This window comes from Polypterus senegalus, chromosome 1, assembly GCF_016835505.1.
Source record: "Polypterus senegalus isolate Bchr_013 chromosome 1, ASM1683550v1, whole genome shotgun sequence".
Taxonomy (NCBI): Eukaryota; Metazoa; Chordata; class Cladistia; order Polypteriformes; family Polypteridae; genus Polypterus; species Polypterus senegalus.
In genome coordinates, this window is record NC_053154.1 from 278,900,458 (window position 1) to 278,920,792 (window position 20,335).

Genomic DNA, 20,335 nt, shown 5'->3' on the forward strand with positions numbered 1-20,335 from the left:
ATAATTTCATTAAGAGTATTTCACTACATATTATCTGCTGTAATGCTAGATCTATATAAACAAGTTAGAATAAGAATAAAATAAGTGAGACATAGGTACAAGAAGCTGCACATAAATATGATATCATAGCTTTAACATAGATGGTTACGCATTATTTATAAATATCGGCAAAACCGAGAAGGTGGAGCAGTGTTTGAATGTATGTGTTCTTCAATTGGATGGTGAAAAGTTTGGATTTGACTATAAAGCATCAGAGATAATGATCTGCTATTGGAAGTGTGTTATACCCCTCTATCCAAATGACAGTTTCAATAGAAGAAGGGTATTATATTCATGGGACACTTTAATTATATAAATATTAACAAGGCTAACCTTACACATAGCAGAATGCAAGAACAGGAATTTTTGGATGCAATCAGTGACTATTTCTAAAGCAGTATTTTAAAGCACCCTCAAAAAGGGAAGCCTGTCTAAATTTAGTATTTTGTAATAATCAGGAGACAATTCAGAGGGTAAAGGGGATTGAACCATTAGGATCTAGTAAACATAATAAGAAAGCACTGTTTCAATTTAATAGGGCAAATTTTGAGTACATGCGAAGTCTAAATAAAGATAAACTGAGAGTCTAAAAAATAACTGGGATAAGTTTTTAAGTGGGGTATTAGTCAAGGAGCAATTCTTAAAGTGTTTTACTTATAATACAAACCAAGTCCATCCCAAAATTTGGAAGCAGTAACAAATTTAAAAAACATACACTGAAAAATAAGGAGCAAAAAAAAGGCTGCAAAGGATTAAATAAAGTTGTATAAATTGTAGAAAACAAACTACTCCAGCACTGACAACCCAAACAGATTCTTTCATTATTTTAGTAGTTAAAAGGTAATACAGCTTTTTTACTTTACAGATGATACCAACTATTTGGAATAATTTACAATCAACTGTGATTTGTGATAGATGAAATACATATAAGTATTACATATATAGATGAAATTACATATAAATGCATGTAACGTATTACAACCAAAAAGTAAAATATTAGATTTTATGTTATACACTGATGAGCCAAAACATTAAAACCACCAGCCTAATATTGTGAAGATCCCCCTCATGCTACCAAAACAGCTCTGGCCTATCAAGGCATGGACACCACAAGCCTACTCAAGGTGTCATGAGGTGTCCGGCACCAAGACTTTAGTAGCATATCCTTTAAATGCTGTAAGCTGCAAGATGGGGCTTCCATTGACTGGACTTGGCTTTCCAGCACATCACACAGATGCTCGATGGGATTGAGATCTGCTGATTTTAGAGGCCATGTCAATAATTTTTGCAATGTGAGAGGGCACATTATCCTGTAGACAGAGGTCACTGATATCACAGCATACCATTGTCATGAATGGGTGTACATGGTCTGCAACAGTCATTAGGTAGGTGGCATGTGTCAAAGAAACAATCAAATGAATGGAAAGAGCAAGGATTCCAAGCAGAACATTGCTCACAGCATCACACTGCCCCACCGGTTTGCCTTCTTCCCATAGTGCATCCTGCTGCCATCTCTCTGGCTTCCACACATGATCTAAAAGAAAACGTAACTTTTCAGAGCAGACAACCTTCTTCTACTGCTTCTTCCATGGTCCAGTTCTGACATGGATCGCATGCCTACTGTAGTGGCTTTCAGTGGTGGTGGTCTGGGGTCAGCATGGCTTCATATGTAGCAAGTTGCATTGCACTGTGTTTTGACACCTTTCTCTCATGGCCAGAATTAAGTTTTTTATTAATTTGTGCAATAGCAGATCGTCTGTGGGACAGAACCAGGACCTTTGTTCCACGTGCGAATCAACGAGCCTTGGCCACACATGACTCTGTTGCCAGTTCATCAGCTGTCCTTCCTTGGACCACTTTAGGTAGGTAATAACCACTGCATACCAAGAATACATCACAAAATCTGCCAGATGTTTTGACCCAGTCGACTAGCCATCACAATTTGGCTCTCGTAAAAGTCACTCACATCCTTACACATCCTTGTTAATATTTCCTACTTTCAACACAACACTTTCAAGAACTAACTGCTCAGTTGCTAATACATCACACCCCTTGACAGGTTATATTGTAACAAGATAATCAATGTCATTCACTTCACCTGTCAGTGGTTTTAATGTTGAGGCTGATCAGTGCACATCACAATGTGTACAACAGAAATCAAGAAAGGTTACAATTAAGCTATATAACACATTAGTGAGGAATGTCCACAAGTACTGTGTACAATATTGGTTTCTGTAACACAAAAAGGATGTAGAAGCACTAGGGAAAGTTCAAGATGAGCGATTAGCCTGATTTCAGGACTGAGACATAACAGCTATAAGTAAAAATAAAACTCATTTTAAGAAAACAGAGATTAAGAGGTAGTATGGTTAAAGTATTTAAAATTTTAAAGGGGATAAGTACAGTGAATTATTCCTTAGATGCATTACAAAATAGTGAGGTGGAAGTGCAGGTGGAGGTGAAGAGTATTACTACAGGAATGATCACAAAATGACTTATTTTTTGGAGAAACTAGTAAACAGGACTGGTGAGTTTGTTGGGGTGAATGTCTTGTTTTCATCAGGACTGTTGTGATTTTCTAATGATATTTGATGTCTCTGTCACACAATGTCAACAGATGTTATGGCATATCTTAAACATTTTTCATGCTGAATACAGCAACCTTCTGGCTTAGATCTCACACAGATCTAGAAAATATCTGGGAACTATACTAAATCTTCAGCTGGGATTTTACCAGTAAATTCCTTGGACAGCCTTCATGTGTGAAACAGATGCAAACATGATTATAAAAAAACTATATAAACCCATATTCCCCCTAAATTTACCTTACTGATATTTAAAATTTCATTCAGGTCAGTCTTCTTTCCCAGTTGTAAAACGGACCATAATGCTGAGTTATTCTTACAGTCACTAAAATAAGCACATATTGAATAGTACAAGTTTAAATTGTCACAGCTGCACGTTTTGTTCACATTTTACAAAAAAGCCAAATCTAAACATTAGACATCATGCAGATAAACTTCAGTTTCACAAAGTTGTCATAAGCCCTCGAAAACATTCTTAAAATGCATTGGCAAGTGTTAAGTTAAACTGGGAAATAACAGATGATGATAATGAACAAGAGTTTTCTGTAAATATTACAAAAATAAATGTTCTAAAAGATCCCAGATACTCAAATGTTTTAAACATAGGCAACACAGATTTTTTTAATAACATCTAGAAATAAAGCTATACTTATCAACATTCAAATTAGATACTGGGATTTAGAACTGTTTCATATTTACTTAACTTAATATGCTATTATGAACTGAACTGTGTGTATGGTTGATGTGACGATGCCTGTCCCCTACAGACTCCTTCCTCCCACATGGGAGTCTGCTGAACCAACACCGTTGATAGTAATGACCGAGATGAGCTGACAAATGAGGACAATTCACTGATGATGCCAGAGGATGGTGGAAACAGTGCTCAAGTGCTTTTATTAAAAACAAATCTCAAACAAGTCAGTGTCCAAATGGAAAGTGCAGTGCTTCAAAATTCATAAATAAATCCATAAAAATCCAATAAAAAGTGGAAATAAAAACTAATAAATAAATCCATTAAAAATCCGAGGTTAAAATGCAGTCAACTTCTCCTGATCTTATCCCACCTCCTTCTCTTTCTCCCCGGCTCATCCATTGCTAGCGTAGCAAGCGGAGACTAAGCAGCCACGAGTTTCTTTCGGCCGACCTCCATCTTGGCTGCCTCCAGGCATCACTGTCCGAAGTCGGCTCTCCTCCCTTCTTCCTTCACACTCACGTGGTTGCACCTCGGAAGCCTAGGGAATGCACATGCCTTGCTCGCCACACTCCACCTGGATGAACTAGCCCCTAGAGCGCCACAGCTAACGCTCCTTCACAGGGCCCCAGCTCGAGCTGTCTCCTCCTTCCAGGTGGCCAGATCCTCCTGCTAAGACTGCCTTTCACGTCTTTTTAACCTCCCTTTTCAATCTTTTACTTTTCTTTGATTCCTCATCTTTGAATCATCTCCCATCTTTGATTTCTCTCCCGTCTTTGATATCCCTCCTTTCCTTGTGCCGACCCATATATATACACATCCCCATCTCCGTGGGCGCAGTACCTTAATAATAAAGCAATTGAGAACGATACACCCGCTACACCACAGTTGACAACTTAGAACTGTTTTACTGAAGGGAACTCCTAAAATCCAGTCATTTTAAACACATGCTGGATTATTTTCTGATACACAAGGTGCAACATAAAACAGGTAAAAATATCTAAATTTATAAATAAAAGCATTCTCTTATGCTACCCTGAGAAAATACCCTATAGTTTACTACAATTGAAAATACTGGAAATCTTAATAATTTCTTGGAAAGGTCAAAAGCCTGCTGTTTTCTAACAGTTTTCAACCTTTGTAGTGTTTTGAAGTAAAACCAGAATAATCATGTAAAAATGTTGACAGAAGAATGGCTTTCCAATAAGTGAGAGGACAAATATGACCTGATGCCAATATGTCATATATATATATATATATATATATATATATATATATATACAGTAATCCTCCTCGATCGCGGGTTGCTCCAGACCCCCGCGATAGGTGAAAATCACAAGTAGAAACCATATGTTTCTATGGTTATTTTTATATATTTTAAGCCCTTATAAACTCTCCCACACTGTTTATAAATATTCCCTGCAGAGTTATACAGCATAATCCCTTTGTATTCTCTTAGATATTAGGTAAGATTCATTGAAATTATGTATATAAACACACTGTTTATATACAGTAAAACCTAAATATTATTTTAAAGATATTGAGTGTCTCCGATATCACATGTTACAGCCATTACGATAGACAGGCCACCAGCAATAAATACGTACAATGCAACAAAAATAGTATACAGTAAATGTGTGTGTACAGTGACACTAAACGTACATACATGTACTAAGTACTGTAAGTAGAAAATTAATTATGGTTACTCACCAACAATAACACGATGACTTGTCCGATAACAATGAGTTTTATTTTACTGCACAACAAAGGACAGCGTTACAGCCCTTAAAGGAGCCACTTCAGGCGATTGTGTAGCACTGCCGTTGTTCTTCTTCTGGCAGTCTTCAATCCAAATTCCTAAAGCAGATTCCATCCAGACTACTGCCTTATTACATCCACTTACAACTCGTTTTGCACCCTGGTTAAAAGGACACTGCGGCCGTAGATCTTATATTCCTTTCCTACTTTTTAAATAAAAAGAATCGTAGCCTTCAACAAATCCAAAACGCTTACCTTTTCGCAATCGTTAACATCTTCCGTTTGCGCTTGGGCACGGCCCCTGAAGCAGTAGCAGATCGTTTTGGAGCCATACTGAAGGGCTTGACTATGCACAAAGATAAACACAAAAGAGCACAACTCTTTACACAGCGAAACACGTTGATGCTGAATGAGCAAGATGAGACTTCCTGGTTAACACTGCATTCAGCAAGCAGGAACTTAACTGCGTGCTCTGATTGGCTAGCGTCTCAGTCAGGAGAACTTAACTGCGTGCTCTGATTGGTTAGCTTCTCAGTCATCCGCCAATAGCATCCCTTGTATGAAATCAACTGGGCAAACCAACTGAGGAAGCATGTACAGGAAGTAAAAAGACACATTGTCCGCAGAACCCGCGAAGCAGCGAAAAATCCGCGTTATATATTTAGTTATGCTTTCATATAAAATCCGCGATAGAGCGAAACCGCCAAAGTCAAAGCGCGATATAGCGAGGGATTACTGTATATATATATTGTCGCGGATGCCTGGGGCGACGACCCGGCCGAAACGCCTTGGAGGACCGGAAGTGGGCGTGTGCCCATCTGGGATCATGTGGGGTCCGCCTTCCTGGTTGCTTTGGGGGCCACGGGTTAGGGCATGGAAGTCCCACCCTGTAGGGGCCCTTGGTCACCGCCAGGAGGCGCCCCAATGCCTTGGGAACTTGTGACCTCAGCACTTCCACCACACCAGGAAGTGCTGGGGGGAAGATTTAGATGGATACCCGGAGAGCTGCCTGGGGAACATCCGACATTTCAGCCACGCTGGGGCGTGGCCAACGAGGGAATGCCGGGAACCACCTGGATCTCATCCGGGAGCGTATAAAAGGGGCCGTCTCCCTTCATTCAGGGCTGGAATCGGGTGGAGGAAGGACAAGGCACGTGAGGAGTGTGGAGGCAGCCCGAAGAAAAGGCATTTGTGTGGCCAGGACTGTGTGTTGGGGTTCGTGATTGTGTCTGAGTGACACTCATATTGTATATAGTGTATATAATAAATACGTGTGGTGGTGAAAAACAACATGTCCGCCTGTCTGTGTCCGGTCGGCTCCACTATATATATATATATATATATATATATATATATATATATATATATATATATATACAGGTTGACAAATGTCAAGGCTCTGAGTTGATATTTAAAAGATCCCTTTCCAGTGCATCAAGATCACTTTCATTCACAATTTTGTGTTGAAAGTCTTCAGTTGTCATTAGAACTGTTTTGCAAGAGAACCAGCATATATACTGTACTTAATATTTCAATGAATGAATGTGCAAAGGTACTCGAATTGTAAGCAATTTGCTTTACTTTGTACCCTTGTGTGCATTTTCAAACTATGCACTGTGAAAGTTATAAATAAGTATGATAAATTGTCTGTTAGATGACAGTTAACACTGAGAACCTGAATAATGAAAGAGTGCCTTTCATCAAGAATTATTATTATTGTTATCATTATTATTATTATTTCATCAGCAATATTTCACTTTTTCAAAAGCAACATACCAGATGTCTTAATCAGTAGGTTACCACTTAAGTGCATTTGTTAGTAATAATAGTAACTGACAAGTGCATTTAGTAATTTATCTGTTCTATCCAAATAAATACCATGACTTTAGCTTTCTTTTGATGCTGGTCTCTAGCATACATTTTTCAAGATAATCAGCTTCACAACACTAAAGGAAGTACTGTCAAAAAGGTAAGTATATTTAAGTTGTGACCTGCTAGGTTGGCTACTTTGAGCAGTTGTTTAAAGCTGATCCTCCAGCTAGGACATTTAATATCTCTGGGTCCACGGTTCTTGAGACTAACCCTCCAATTATCTGTAAACCACTCAGTCTCACCTACCAGTGACCACAGCATTCTGGTTTTATGCCTAAGAGGTCTACCATTAACCGCATCCTGGCACTAAAGGTTCTCAAGAAGCACAATCGCGAAAATCAGCAGAGTTTCTTTGAAGCCTGTGTTGATTTTCGTAAAGTGTTCGACTCAGTTGATTGAGCTGCCCTGTGAGAATTTCTGAGATTTTGCGGGATCCCCTCAATGTTGCTGGATATCTTGGCTGGCCTGGACACTGGTAGTATGAGTGCTTTGAAGAGTGAGAAATGCAGAACCTCTGCATTTTTCCCAGTTGATTCTGGGTTTTGTCAGAAGTGTGCTCTTGCTCCTACTCTGTTCAATACTTGCATGGACTGGGTGTTGAGCAAGGTTGTGGGGTCCATCTGTTGGTGAAGAAAGATTCACTGATCTTGACATTGCTGACAATGCTGTGATCTGCACAGAGTTAATAAAGGCTCTGACAGGGGTTCTCAAGAGACTGAGCAAGGAGTCTGAGTGTCTGGACTTGCGAGTGTCCTGGATAAAAAACAAGATCCAAACATTTATTGACCTCTTGGGCACAGCCATCAGCAGTGTATCTGTCTGCGGAGAGAGTGTCCATCTTGTAGAGAGGTTTACTTACTTTGGCAGTGACATTCATGTCTCTGGTGACACTTCCTATAAAGTCAGTAGATGGATTGGGAAATTATGGGGGGGTCATGAGGTCGCTGGAAAGGGATGTAAAGCGCACCCGATATCTATGCAAAAGGACGAAGGTCCAAGTCTTTTGAGTCCTGGTGCTTCCTGTGTCTGCTATATGGTTGTGAAACACGGATGCTATCCAGTGACCTGAGGCTAGACTGGACTCCTTCGGTAGTGTTTCTCTTCAGAGAATACTTGGGTACCGCTGGTTAGACTTGTGTCAAATGAGTGGTTGCTCATAGAGTTCAGAATTAGGCACATTACCTGTGAAGAACAATCAGTTACAGCACTAAGGCCATATGGCGTAATTCCCTGAGGGTGATCCGGCTCGCAGGATCATCATTGTTGAGGGCCTGAGCAGCTAGACCAGGCAAGGGAATGCCCATATAACACCTGCCAACCAGAATTCCAAGCTGTTTCATCATGTGGTGGGTGCAGGAACGTACTGTACCAGTTCATGCTCCCCAATCTGACCTGACCTGGCTTAGTTAAAGCATTGTTGGCTTGTCTTGTGCTATGCTTCCAGCATGCTTCTCCTTTTTATGTTCTTGTACTGAGCTAGTACTATTGTGGAACACCATCTGGCTTTACATAACTAAACAGACAAACACTTTCTCAGATTTTCAGGTGAAATTTGTCTGATAATTTGGAGGAACCTTCTCCTGCTGAATGTGGTGAAGCTTTTGAGGCTGGCACTATGATTAGCGTACTCAAAAACGGTACAGAGAGTCAAGCAGGTAGGCACTCAATGTGGGAGAGAGGCAGGGACATCTAGTCAATTAAAAAATACAATTCAACTAAAATTTTTAGTCGATTAGTCAATTGCATCAATTTATCACAGCAGCCCTAAACATTACAAAAGACTAATTACTTGTTGACATGGATGAGTTCAAATCCCCGTATGAGCACTATATACCACCCTACATTTAACATACAGAAAAATATACTTTTATGGTATGAAAATACAACACATATTCCCCTTGACACTACCACCCCTCTCTCAAGCCTAGGGCCCGTTTGGGAGAAGCAAGTGAGCCACCAGTAACAGAAGACAGATGCACCAGATGTTTAAAAGGACAGCTTCCAGCCATTGTTTTAACCTCGTTGTTTTTAAAGGATTTTTCTATTGTATTTTTAACCTCCACCAATCACTTGTTTTCATGGATTATTCATTTGAAGACTTTTGAGATACGCTGCACTATTTATTTGGGCACTTTGTTTTTGCTTGTTCTGTTGATTTTTAAATAAAAGCATTTGGCACTTTTGCACCATCCCCTTGTTCCATTGTTATGCCTCACTGCCAAGCTCATTAGTGACATTACTGATGGTGTCGGGTTCAAGGCACCCAGAAGGATGATGGGAGCGTGGAGCGAACCCGCATCGTCTCAGTTTGTTGGACTCGTTGAGAACACCACAACATATCAAAATGAAGACCTCAATGAAGCCCTCAACATTCAGCACAGCATCAGTAAGTAGCACTGAACATTTCAAATTGGACCATTTACTGTATCATCAGCATTTAATCTCACACCTATATACAGTAAAATAAGAACAGCACATACAATTTTTAGGAATAATTTAGCTATGCGACTCAACTTTTTTACTCAGTTTTCTAAATTGTTAAATGAAATCCAGGTTGAAAAACTATTTTAGAACTTATTTGGAAAAATGTATCATTATTGGTGGAGCTCATTTGAAAAATGGAATCAAAGACAAAATAGACAAACAGAAATCAGCATACTGACCATTTAGTGTGAGGCATCAGATGTTCAGACTACTGTATTGCCTCATAATGTATTTTTTTTAAAATGTGAAATGTTTATTAATATGTATAACATAACTTTTTCTATGAAGAAAAGCCATTTGTACATTTAATATTTAGGCCTTCAGTAAAAATATAAATAAAAAATTACAATAATCAAAACTAAATAAAAATACTTACTTATAAATCTGTGAAATCTCCAAATTTGTGTCTAAACCCAACATTTGAGAGATGTTGAAATCAGGAATAACACCAGGAGTATCAATCAACTGCAAATTAAAGAAATAAAAAAAGATGCTATAGAATTTGCCAACAGTATAAAGATAAATAAGCTTTCAAGACCATAGCATGTATGCAACTTGTACATTAAGCAAATGTTCATGGATAAGGATCAGAATGCTTCAAATACCCAGGATGCTGTGGTCCAGGGTAGATTACTTCTGTACAGATTATTTTGAAATACTGCCACCACCTGAGACTTTGTCTGGACAGGAACTCTGAGTTGTATGTATGTATCTGTGTGTGTGTGTTTGTTACACTTCAAGGGTGGGAGCAGATGAACCCGATAAATATTCCTCAAAAATTTCATGATAATACAAGCACTCTTAACTGCTATCACATAATGCCTGGGTATGCAACATAACATTACCTTGCCAAACAAATAAATGATGGTAGTCCCCTATACTCCATGTATCCATATAAATTCTACAAGACCTGAGTGTGATTACTTTCTGAGTAGGGATATTTTCATGTGTGTGTGCTTTCTTGAACTTTGATTTTTGGTTAAGTGCATTAGCCTTTGGTTGCTTGACAATCTGACTTTTGATCTATACCTATCTTTCTGGGGAGAACATAAAGTTGGACTAGATTAAAATAAGCAACACCAAGATTACATTTTTTCTGAGATTAGGCTAGTGAAGTAAGAATTAAAACCTTTGCAAAAGAACTGAATGATAAAATTAATCCAAAACAGAAAATCGTTTTAGAATTTAGCACACTTCAACAGAGGGTGGAGGCTTTGACTAACCACATTCTTCAGGCTAGTGATGTGGTTAGGGAATCAATTTTTTGAGATTTAAAGAATGCAAAGGATTTTTAAATCGGTACCATCTGGTGTTTGACCAGCAACATCAGGTACAAATTTACAGATTGTTTTCAGTTTACTTTTAGCAGTAGTAGTATTGTCAAGGGAGTATAGTGAATTTCTTACTTGTGTGTGTGACCAAAATACAACACTTTTAAAATCTTTTTATTAGATAATAAGCATCTGGAATCGGGCTAATGTGATTCAAACTACCTATCTGTTACTACCTTGAGGCTTTTTTTTTTTTAAATAATTCAGGTTTTAAATCAGCCTGAGAGGAGAGGGGTAGCAATTAAAAGGATGATAGAATGTAAGCAAGGCAATACATAATGATGCAGACTGGAATTGGACAAATCAACTTTGTTTTTTAAGTTTAAAATAGACACTTTCTGAATAAATAAACATATGGTAGCTAGTTAGCCTCTACTTCTAATTCTAAAGACAATTACCAGCATAAATGAATAGTGAAGGCACATTTTAGAAAATCTTTGCTTTGCTAAAGACATAGAAAGGCACTGTGTTGCAGTGGTAGTGCTGCTGACTCACAACAAGGAGACCAGAGTTCATCTCCTGTGTTCTCCTATCATGCAGTTTGCATGGATTTTCTCCAGGTGCTCCGGTTTCCTCCCACAGTCCAAAGACATGCAGGTTTGGTGGATTTGCAATGCTAAATAGTGTTTCTGTGTGCCTGTGTGTTCAACCTGTGATGGACTGGTGCCCTGTCCAGGAATTGAGCAGGCTCCAGCTTCCTTGAGACCCTGCTCAGCATAAAGCGGGATTAGAAAATTGATGGATTAAAGGAATAGAGTCATGAGGAGGTAATTGTTTCACGTAAAGTGGTAGAATTGAGACTTAGTAAATATGTTTTTGAAAAAATTTAAAACTGTGAATTTCACAGATTCTCTGTAATATTTTGAGATTAAACCTTGAGATAAGACTTAAGTATGAATAAGTCTAAAGTTCAGACCATTTTTAATTTGAAAATCCCAGAAAATCTAAAACATGTATAACACTTTGAAGTTGTTTCAAAATACTACCAGCATTTCATTAAAAATGTCATTGCAGTTATTTCTCCCATAACCTCCCTTACCAAGAAAGGTTTTCACAAATTTCTTTGGACTCAATTGGTACAATGGGTTTTTGACCATCTTTAATGCAGCTAATACTTTACATCATCTACAGTGCATCCGGAAAGTATTCAAAGCACATCACTTTTTCCACATTTTGTTATGTTACAGCCTTATTCCAAAATTGATTAAATTCATTTTATTCCTCAGAATTCTACACACAACACTCCATAATGACAACGTGAAAAAAGTTTACTTGAGATTTTTGCAAATTTATTTAAAAAAAAAATTGAGAAATTACATATACTCACAGCCTTTGCCATGAAGCTCAAAATTGAGCTCAGGTGCATCCTGTTTCCCCTGATCATCCTTGAGATGTTTCTACAGCTTAATTGGAGTCCACCTGTCCCACAGTTGACAGTTCATATCAGAGCACAAACAAGCATGAAGTCAAAGGAATTGTCTGTAGACCTCTGAGACAGGATTGTCTCGAGGCATAAATCTGGGTAAGGTTACAGAAAATGTTTTGCTGCTTTTAAGGTCCCAATGAGCACAGTGGCCTCCATCATCCCTAAGTGGAAGAAGTCTTCCTAGAGCTGGCCGGCCATCTAAACTGAACGATTGGGGGAGAAGGGCCTTAGTCAGGGAGGTGACCAAGAAGCCGATGGTCACTCTGTCAGAGCTCCAGAGGTCCTCTGTGGAGAGAGGAGAACCTTCCAGAAGGACAACCATCTCTGCAGCAATCCACCAATCAGGCCTGTATGGTAGAGTGGCCAGATGGAAGCCACTCCTTAGTAAAAGGCACATGGCAGCCCGCCTGGAGTTTGCTAAAAGGCACCTGAAGAACTCTCAGACCATTAGAAACAAAATTCTCTGGTCTGATGAGACAAAGATTGAACTATTTGGTGTGAATGCCAGGTGTCACGTTTGGAGGAAACCAGGCACCGCTCATCACCATTTCAATACCATCCCTACAGTGAAGCATGGTGGTGGCAGCATCATGCTGTGGCGATGTTTTTCAGTGGCAGCAACTGGGAGACTAGTCAGGATAAAGGGAAAGATGACTGCAGCAATGTACAGAGACATCCTGGATGAAAACCTGCTCCACAGTGCTCTTGACCTCAGACTGGGGCGACGGTTCATCTTTCAGCAGGATAACAACCCTAAGCACACAGCCAAGATATCAAAGGAGTGGCTTCAGGACAACTCTGTGAATGTCCTTGAGTGGCCCAGACTTGAATCCGATTGAACATCTCTGGAGAGATCTTAAAATGGCTGTGCACCGACGCTTCCCTTCCAACCTGATGGAGCTTGAGAGGTGATGCAAAGAGGAATGGGCGAAAATTGCCCAAAGATAGGTGTGCCAAGCTTGTGGCATCATATTCAAAAAGACTTGAGGCTGTAATTGCTGCCAAAGATGCATCAACAAAGTATTGAGCAAAGGCTGTGAATACTTATGTACATGTGATTTCTCATTTTTTTTATTTTTAATAAATATGCAAAAACCTCAAGTAAACATTTTTCATGTTGTCATTATGGGATGTTGTGTGTAGAATTCTGAGGAAAAAAATGAATTTAATCCATTTTGGAATAAGGCTGTAACATAACAAAATGTGGAAAGAGTGATGCGCTGTGAATACTTTCCGGATGCACTGTATACAGGTATGTGAGTCTTCCATTTGAGGTAGAAGTAGACACATCTGGTGTCAATGTTGGCAGTATACTGACTCAAGGCTTCCTAAATACTTGGAAGTTAAACTTCTTTGCCTTATACTCAAGGAAATTTACATAACTAAACACAATTTACAATGTGGGCATTCATAAACATCTTGGTATTAAGATGTGGCACCTCTAGCTAATGAATGCTAAATGTTGCTTAGTAATTTTTAGTGATAAAACTTTAAAGTACAGTAGACCCCCGCAAAGTCGCAGTTCAGAGTTTGCAGCCTCAGTTGTTCGCGGATTTTTCCTTAGAAACTAACTAATAATTGTTAGTGGAAACCGCAAATATCCTTTGGAATTGTTGTATGGTTTTTTTTCATGGCAATACTGTACTGTAGAGAGAACAGGAAGCAACTGTAGAGGAAAATGTGGCTTGGGATGGTGAAAGTAGCCAATCCATAAGCATTGTTAGTGGTGCTACTAGAATTTGAAACTGCAACTCCCAACAGTCCCTGAAGTGGCTTACCTGTACTTATTCGTTTTGTCCTGGATCATTTCGTGGTTGGGATCTGGATTGTCTGCCATCTGCCTGTGTACATGAGGACTTAAGTGGATCCATTGCCATCATGCAAAGAAAAGAGCGCTCCTGAACCCGTTCCCCCGTCTTCACCATTTCAGGAAGTAGCGGTAGGACTATCTTTACATTCCTATTCAACATGCGGATCTCTGGACTATCTATTTTCATCATTACATTTCATCTGTTGCCATTTTTCATGGACTTTCCTGTGTGTTTGTGCTTTGTTGTATTTAATGTATAATCTCCGTAAGAGGAACAGGGGTGGTCTTGTTTTCATTTATTTAATTTGTTTTCATTACATTCTTTATTTGCTGTTTGATTACTGGTTTGCTTTGTTTTTGTCTCTGTTTGTGAGTGCGTGCAGGTCGGGCCAAGGCTGGGTGCATCCTTGGAATCTCCACCATAAAAATAAATAAATCACCATCTTCTCGACGGTGTGAATCTTAGCAGCATCGGACTTCTACAGCGTTACTCATTTCTCCTTGCTGCTGATTGACTGCTGCCCTGTGACGCATCTCCAGCTGAGTGTTCCTGTGTTTTCCATTTTGTTCTTCTTAAAGCCCCAAGATGCAGCCTAAACACCCTGCACCTTCCAAGGCTTTTGGCAATGAAAAAGCGTTTGCATAAATTACAGTACATATAGCGGTAACATCGGTATTTTATATTCTAGCACTGCAGGAGACATAGCAGTACAGTACTGTACAGTATATGGGTTTGCCTTTACATTCTTTTTCTAGGTAATGTATTAAGCTGAGTTAGAAATTAAATGAAAGTGTTTTGGGGGCATATTCAGGGTTTAAAATATAAAAATAGGCATTTTTTTAACCAAATCCAAAATTTGCAGTTTTTCACAATTCGCGGGTGCTCTAGGAACGTAACCCCCGCGAATTTCAGGGGTGTACTGTACTTAAAACTCAGCCTGAAAAATGAACATCAGGCAGGGGACCACCTGCCTCTTTCCATGTCTATTTGTACAGAAAGAGAATCTATTCCAGCAGGAAAATCAGTCTCTGCCTGCCATCCATTACAAAATACATACTGTGCATACTCACACAATCACTGAATTGGTACTGGCAATAAAAAACTGCTTAAATGTAAATATACCTGCACTTATAGGTTTTAATCATTTTAAATCACTAACTTCACTACAACTTTTTTTTTTACTGTTGAAGTATACATTTACTATGTTTATACAAGTTCTTCAGTGTATCAGCTACATTCATAATTATTGAGGTGTAATTATAAATATGGATTACCATTTTAATTGTGCTATACTTATTTCTTACCAAAACTTATACTGTAACAACAAATAATAAACATAGTACAAGATGTTAAAGAAGCTGCAAATGTACCAAATTTTCAGAAGTACTTGATCAAAATGACACAAAACTAACATGCATAACAAGTTTAGAAGTAAAAGACACATTCTTCTGTTAAGTTAACAAGCCTATTGTTTACTAAGCAGCAATTTCAAATTCGTCTTTATTTTGTTCTTTTTCCAATTTAAAATGCAAGGTGCTATACTTAAAAGAGACACCATCTGAGTTTGGACATTCATTAAAGCAGCTTTTCTTGTCGTTGTCTAATTGCATAGGACAACTTCTACGATTCCTAAAAGCTAATATTCCAGTCATCTCTTGGTCTCTTGTAAAACAATCTCGACTTGCTTTGTTTACACTACAGAAGTTCACTGAAAAAAAACTATAGTAATACCTCGTGTAATGAAGCACATTAACTAAATTAAGCCTAGAAAAGCATGGGCTACAAAGATTGCTTTTTGTGATCAGCCAATTTACTGATCACTGATCGAGATTTTTTCAGTGTAAATCATCCAACTTAGAACGACCAGAGCATCTCTAACCTCCAGCTATTCTGCTTGGTAATATGGCAGTAAGAACTAAAAAAATAACCACAGAATGGCAGTGCTCACAAGACCCAATGTGGCATTTTGGAAAGACTTAAAAATATTGTAATATCAAAACAATGTTACCAATAAAAAGAACTGGATTCAGTACCTTAAATACTTCTGTTTGGAAATTCAAAATAATACCAACAAACAAGAAAATACAATTTTAAGTGAAAGCAAATCATAGCATAGCCCCCTGCAGCTTGAGAGGGCGTCATGTTTGAAAATGAGCCAAAAAATTAGCATGAATATGGTTTGCAGGAATCCCGCAGTGTACTCATAACATGAATCATAATACTGCCAAGTAAACCAAATAACATAATTTTGTCCTCCAGCAGAGCAGATCTGTATATGCTGGGCTGCAAACTCCTGACTGCCGTCTATTACAACTGGAGGAGACGAAGTAAGAGGAGGGGTGATACATCTATAGCATAGACTAGAATTAACTGGTTTGAGCCAGAGAAATATAAACACAGGATGGATTTGAAAATGAGAAAGTATAGCCAGTTTGTATGACACTGAACCAAGCTTCTTTCAAATATAAAGCCCTACACACCGAAGAGGTAGGAACCTACACCAACTGCTCTGCCTTAAACTCTGGTGTCATTTTACATTTGGAGCCTTGCCCTCTTCAGATTCTACAGAACTGTGATCCAAACTAAACATAGTCTAGCAACATACACCATCAAAGTAGGAATTGTTCTTAACACAAAAGGAAGATCAAGTATAACAGGTTTAAAACCTCACAAACATGCAAAAGGGGGCACCTTCAAAGCTAAATGATAAAGGACATTATAGTGAATTCCATTAGAGGTAACATCTTAATTCAGTCAGACTTAAATGAGTTCACTGTGAACTGCAAACATTTCTCTGGATCTATATTGATCCTTTTAATTTGCCCATTCACCAGAGTATGATAGCCTGATATTAATGAAATCCATCTCTGTACAAAAGAACTGCCAATACCTTTATATAAACTGTGGTCCTCGCTCAGATTTAATGGATGATGGGAAGCCATACAAGAAAACAATTCCCTTAATAAATATATTAGTTGAGAGAATTTTTTTGAGAGGAATAAATTGAACACATTTAGAAAACCTGTCCACTGCACACCAATATGGTGATGCAATTTTGCAAAGAAGGTAACTCTATAATGAAGTCAATGAAAATAGCTTCTCATGAGTAAGGCTGGAGAACTTTTCACTCGGCTACAAATTTCACAAGCTTATACATGATCATGAATGTCCTGATTCATTCATCCCCTTCACAAATACCTTTTCAATAGCTTCTGGGTGGGGTACTACCTGGATGCAATAAAATGTTAATACTATTAACCCATTCCAGCAATAGACCTTGTAGAGTATCAGGAGCTTAATATTTTATTTAATATTAATAAAACTATTAAGACTATTGAATGGTGTAATAAACCTATTAGGCACATATTCCTTAAGGTCCTCGTCCATATCTTTGATTTTTGGTTTTGATAATAGTACCACTGACAAAATCTCTGTAGTATAATCATGGTCACAATGTAGAGGAATTTCTCATGATTTTAGTTAGTAAAAACATTTACTTTTTGGTAAGAGGGATACAGAGTTGCAGCAAACCAGCGGTGAAAGGATAAATGCAAGACTAAAAAAGTAATATGAAGTACATTTTGACATTTCTTAAAGTTTCCAATCTGCTTTGTGATAATACTTTTAAAGTCAGAGAAAGAAACTCAAGAATTCTGAATACAAGGTTTCAACTTGTAACTTAATGAGCTGAGTAACAAATTCTAAAGTACCACTACCAATAGGTTTACCATCGATTGTCAGAACTTCAGGTTTGAAATGCAAGTTACTTTAATTCTTTTACTAAATAGAAGCTAATTATATTTGAATTGATCAGTACAGTCTTATCCAAAATAGGTACAGATACCATTTATGAGTTTTTACAGAGGGCAGGACTACAAGTACCCACCTACCAACATTCACAAACAGTGTTACTTTAGTTTCCTTGACATTTAGGGCATCCAGCTATCTTATGCTCTGGTTTTCCACAATGAAAGCATAATTTTTCTTGAACACTATATAATACTTTCAAAACAATGTCAACCTTAAAAATACAGTAAATCAAAGCCTTAAAAACCACAGAAGTCAAGAAAATTCAAAATAATACCAAGAAACATGAAAATAACATTTAAAATGAAAGCAAGTCGGAATACCCCAAAGTAGAGTTAATAAGAGATCTCTAGAAGTGCTTAACTTTATCATGATTTGCCTGAAATACTCTACTCAATATGGACTTTAAAGTATTAGGCTAACACGCAGGCATTAGCTTTTTAGCTCATGTTGTTTGACTCCATTTTCAATTCTTTTCTTTGTAAATATTGGAAGTCTTGATGACCTTTTGACCTTTTCATATTATTTTAGCTTTGGACATTTTTGCCCCTGAGTTCATTGGACTAATCTGAGTTATATTTCCTGTTTTGAAATGTTTTAATCATTTTTTAATGTAGTTGATTTGGATATGTTTTGCTATGTTTGTTTTGTTTTATTTTTACTTAATAAAATAAATCAAAGAATAATTTTGGATTTTTTGAGCCTGATGTTTTTCCACTTCTCCTCTGTCCCCTTATGTGCTTTTGTGGTGTGCCTTTGTCAAGACTGAACGATAATGCATGGAAGTTCTCTGTGTAACAATAAAATGAACAATGATAGCAAAGTAGAGAAATATAATTCTCATTGTTTAAACCATTTCATCTTTTTATAGACTTTAACTAATCTAGATCTCTACTTTAATCATCAAAACTGTGATTACTTGAAGTTCTGTTGTTTATAAAAAAAAGTCAACTTGAAAAAAAATCACACTGGAATTTGTAAAAATGCTAAATATATGTATATTGGAAACAGAAGTGTTTAATTATTTAACACAAATTATCTATGTCCTTTATCTATTTAGCAAATCTAGAGCAATGCTTATAGAAAAGAAAACCACTAGCAAAACTACACTATAAAGCAGCACTAGATGATTTTTACCAGAAATTCCAAGATTTCCATGTTAAAAACAGTACAGTTACCTGAAGAAGTTCATTGTTCTGCCAAGGTCTGCATATCAATGTGTAAGCACTTCCTCCCAAAAGAAACAGGATGAGTACAATCACCATAAGAAGCCAGGAGTAAAGAAAACTTAAACCAGCGCCTCTGCAATACACAAACGAGTACCAGGGTGTGCAGTTGAAAACTAATACCATTGCAAACAGGTAAACAGGATGTTAACAGTACAATACATTAATGAAATAAACCACCACATAAAATGACAAAATTCTCAAGGTCATAGGAGGCAAAAAATCATGGCAGCATGTGACCTTGAAAATGTTATGTTGGAAAACCAACTATAAAACCAACACAGACATGGGACATACAGAAAATTTACTGTGCCAGGATTTAACTCAGAATACTAGATAAATAGTAAAAACCATTACAGTGTAAAAAAAATCACTGTGTCAGAATTTACACCCAGAATGCTAGATCTGTAATGTAAATCATTACATTACAAAGTATCAATTCAAAAGCTTTAAATGATCACACTATAAGAGAAGTTTACATTTAGACCTTTTTAACATTAGAACGTATTTACACTACATTGCAAAATATTCAAACCCTTCAAATATCTAGGGAAATTTGTAACCCAGCATGTTCCTGTAGTAACCAGCAGACAGAAGGCCACAGAAGGTTGGCAGGAGGTTGGAACATCAGAGAGTAGAAACAACAGAGATTATCACAGGTTAAGGGATGTTACCTTTTAAAAAGTTAATATTGACAGAAATTATTTGTTGTCATCCAGTTAATAATAAAGCAGCATTATATCCCAGAAAGTCAAGGAGTATATTATCCATTAAAGCAAACCAATAAGAACCTGTCTTTTAAAGATTTTGGTAGACACAGTAAAACCCAAAAAGGTTTTACCACGAAGTAACACAGACAGAAGTTGAAAGAAGGGTCAGTAGCCCTTTGTACTTAAAGATAAAAGTATGGTTAAGGGCTAAATGGTGGGGGGCATGATAGTGGAAAAGTGAATTCTTTGTAAAATTTGGAGGAGGGAAATTTGGGTAAGCAGTCCAACAAAAAACACAGATTTGTAACACACATTCAGGGAGGCAAAGAGCGACAGAAGTGTTTGTTTCTCTTTTTTGTTGTTTACTTTGCAGTTTTTCCTTTGCACTAATCTCTCTTTTACCCTTATTTAGCAGACCTTTTTTGAAAATATTTGCCTATTTTTGCATTATTATGGGTTGCCATGAGAATGCTCTTTAGGTTCAAAACTATATCAATATTTGGATCTCTCTCTCTGAGCACTTAATCAAAAATGTTAGCCAGCATCAATCACCATAGGCATGGTTTAGAAAAAGACATCTACAAAAATGCATCAA

The 20,335-nt window shown here is 37.6% G+C and overlaps 1 protein-coding gene across 1 annotated transcript in view; it reads right to left on the reverse strand.

Annotated features, from left to right (window-relative positions):
- prom2 (prominin 2) overlaps nt 1–20,335 on the reverse strand; it is a 152,813-nt gene that overhangs the window by 48,855 nt on the left and 83,623 nt on the right. The window contains exons 13-15 of the mRNA XM_039775157.1: nt 18,983–19,106; nt 9,806–9,894; nt 2,865–2,949 (exon numbers count right to left, since the gene is read on the reverse strand). Of these exons, the coding sequence (XP_039631091.1) occupies nt 2,865–2,949; nt 9,806–9,894; nt 18,983–19,106 (298 nt within the window). The remainder of the gene's footprint in view (nt 1–2,864; nt 2,950–9,805; nt 9,895–18,982; nt 19,107–20,335) is intronic.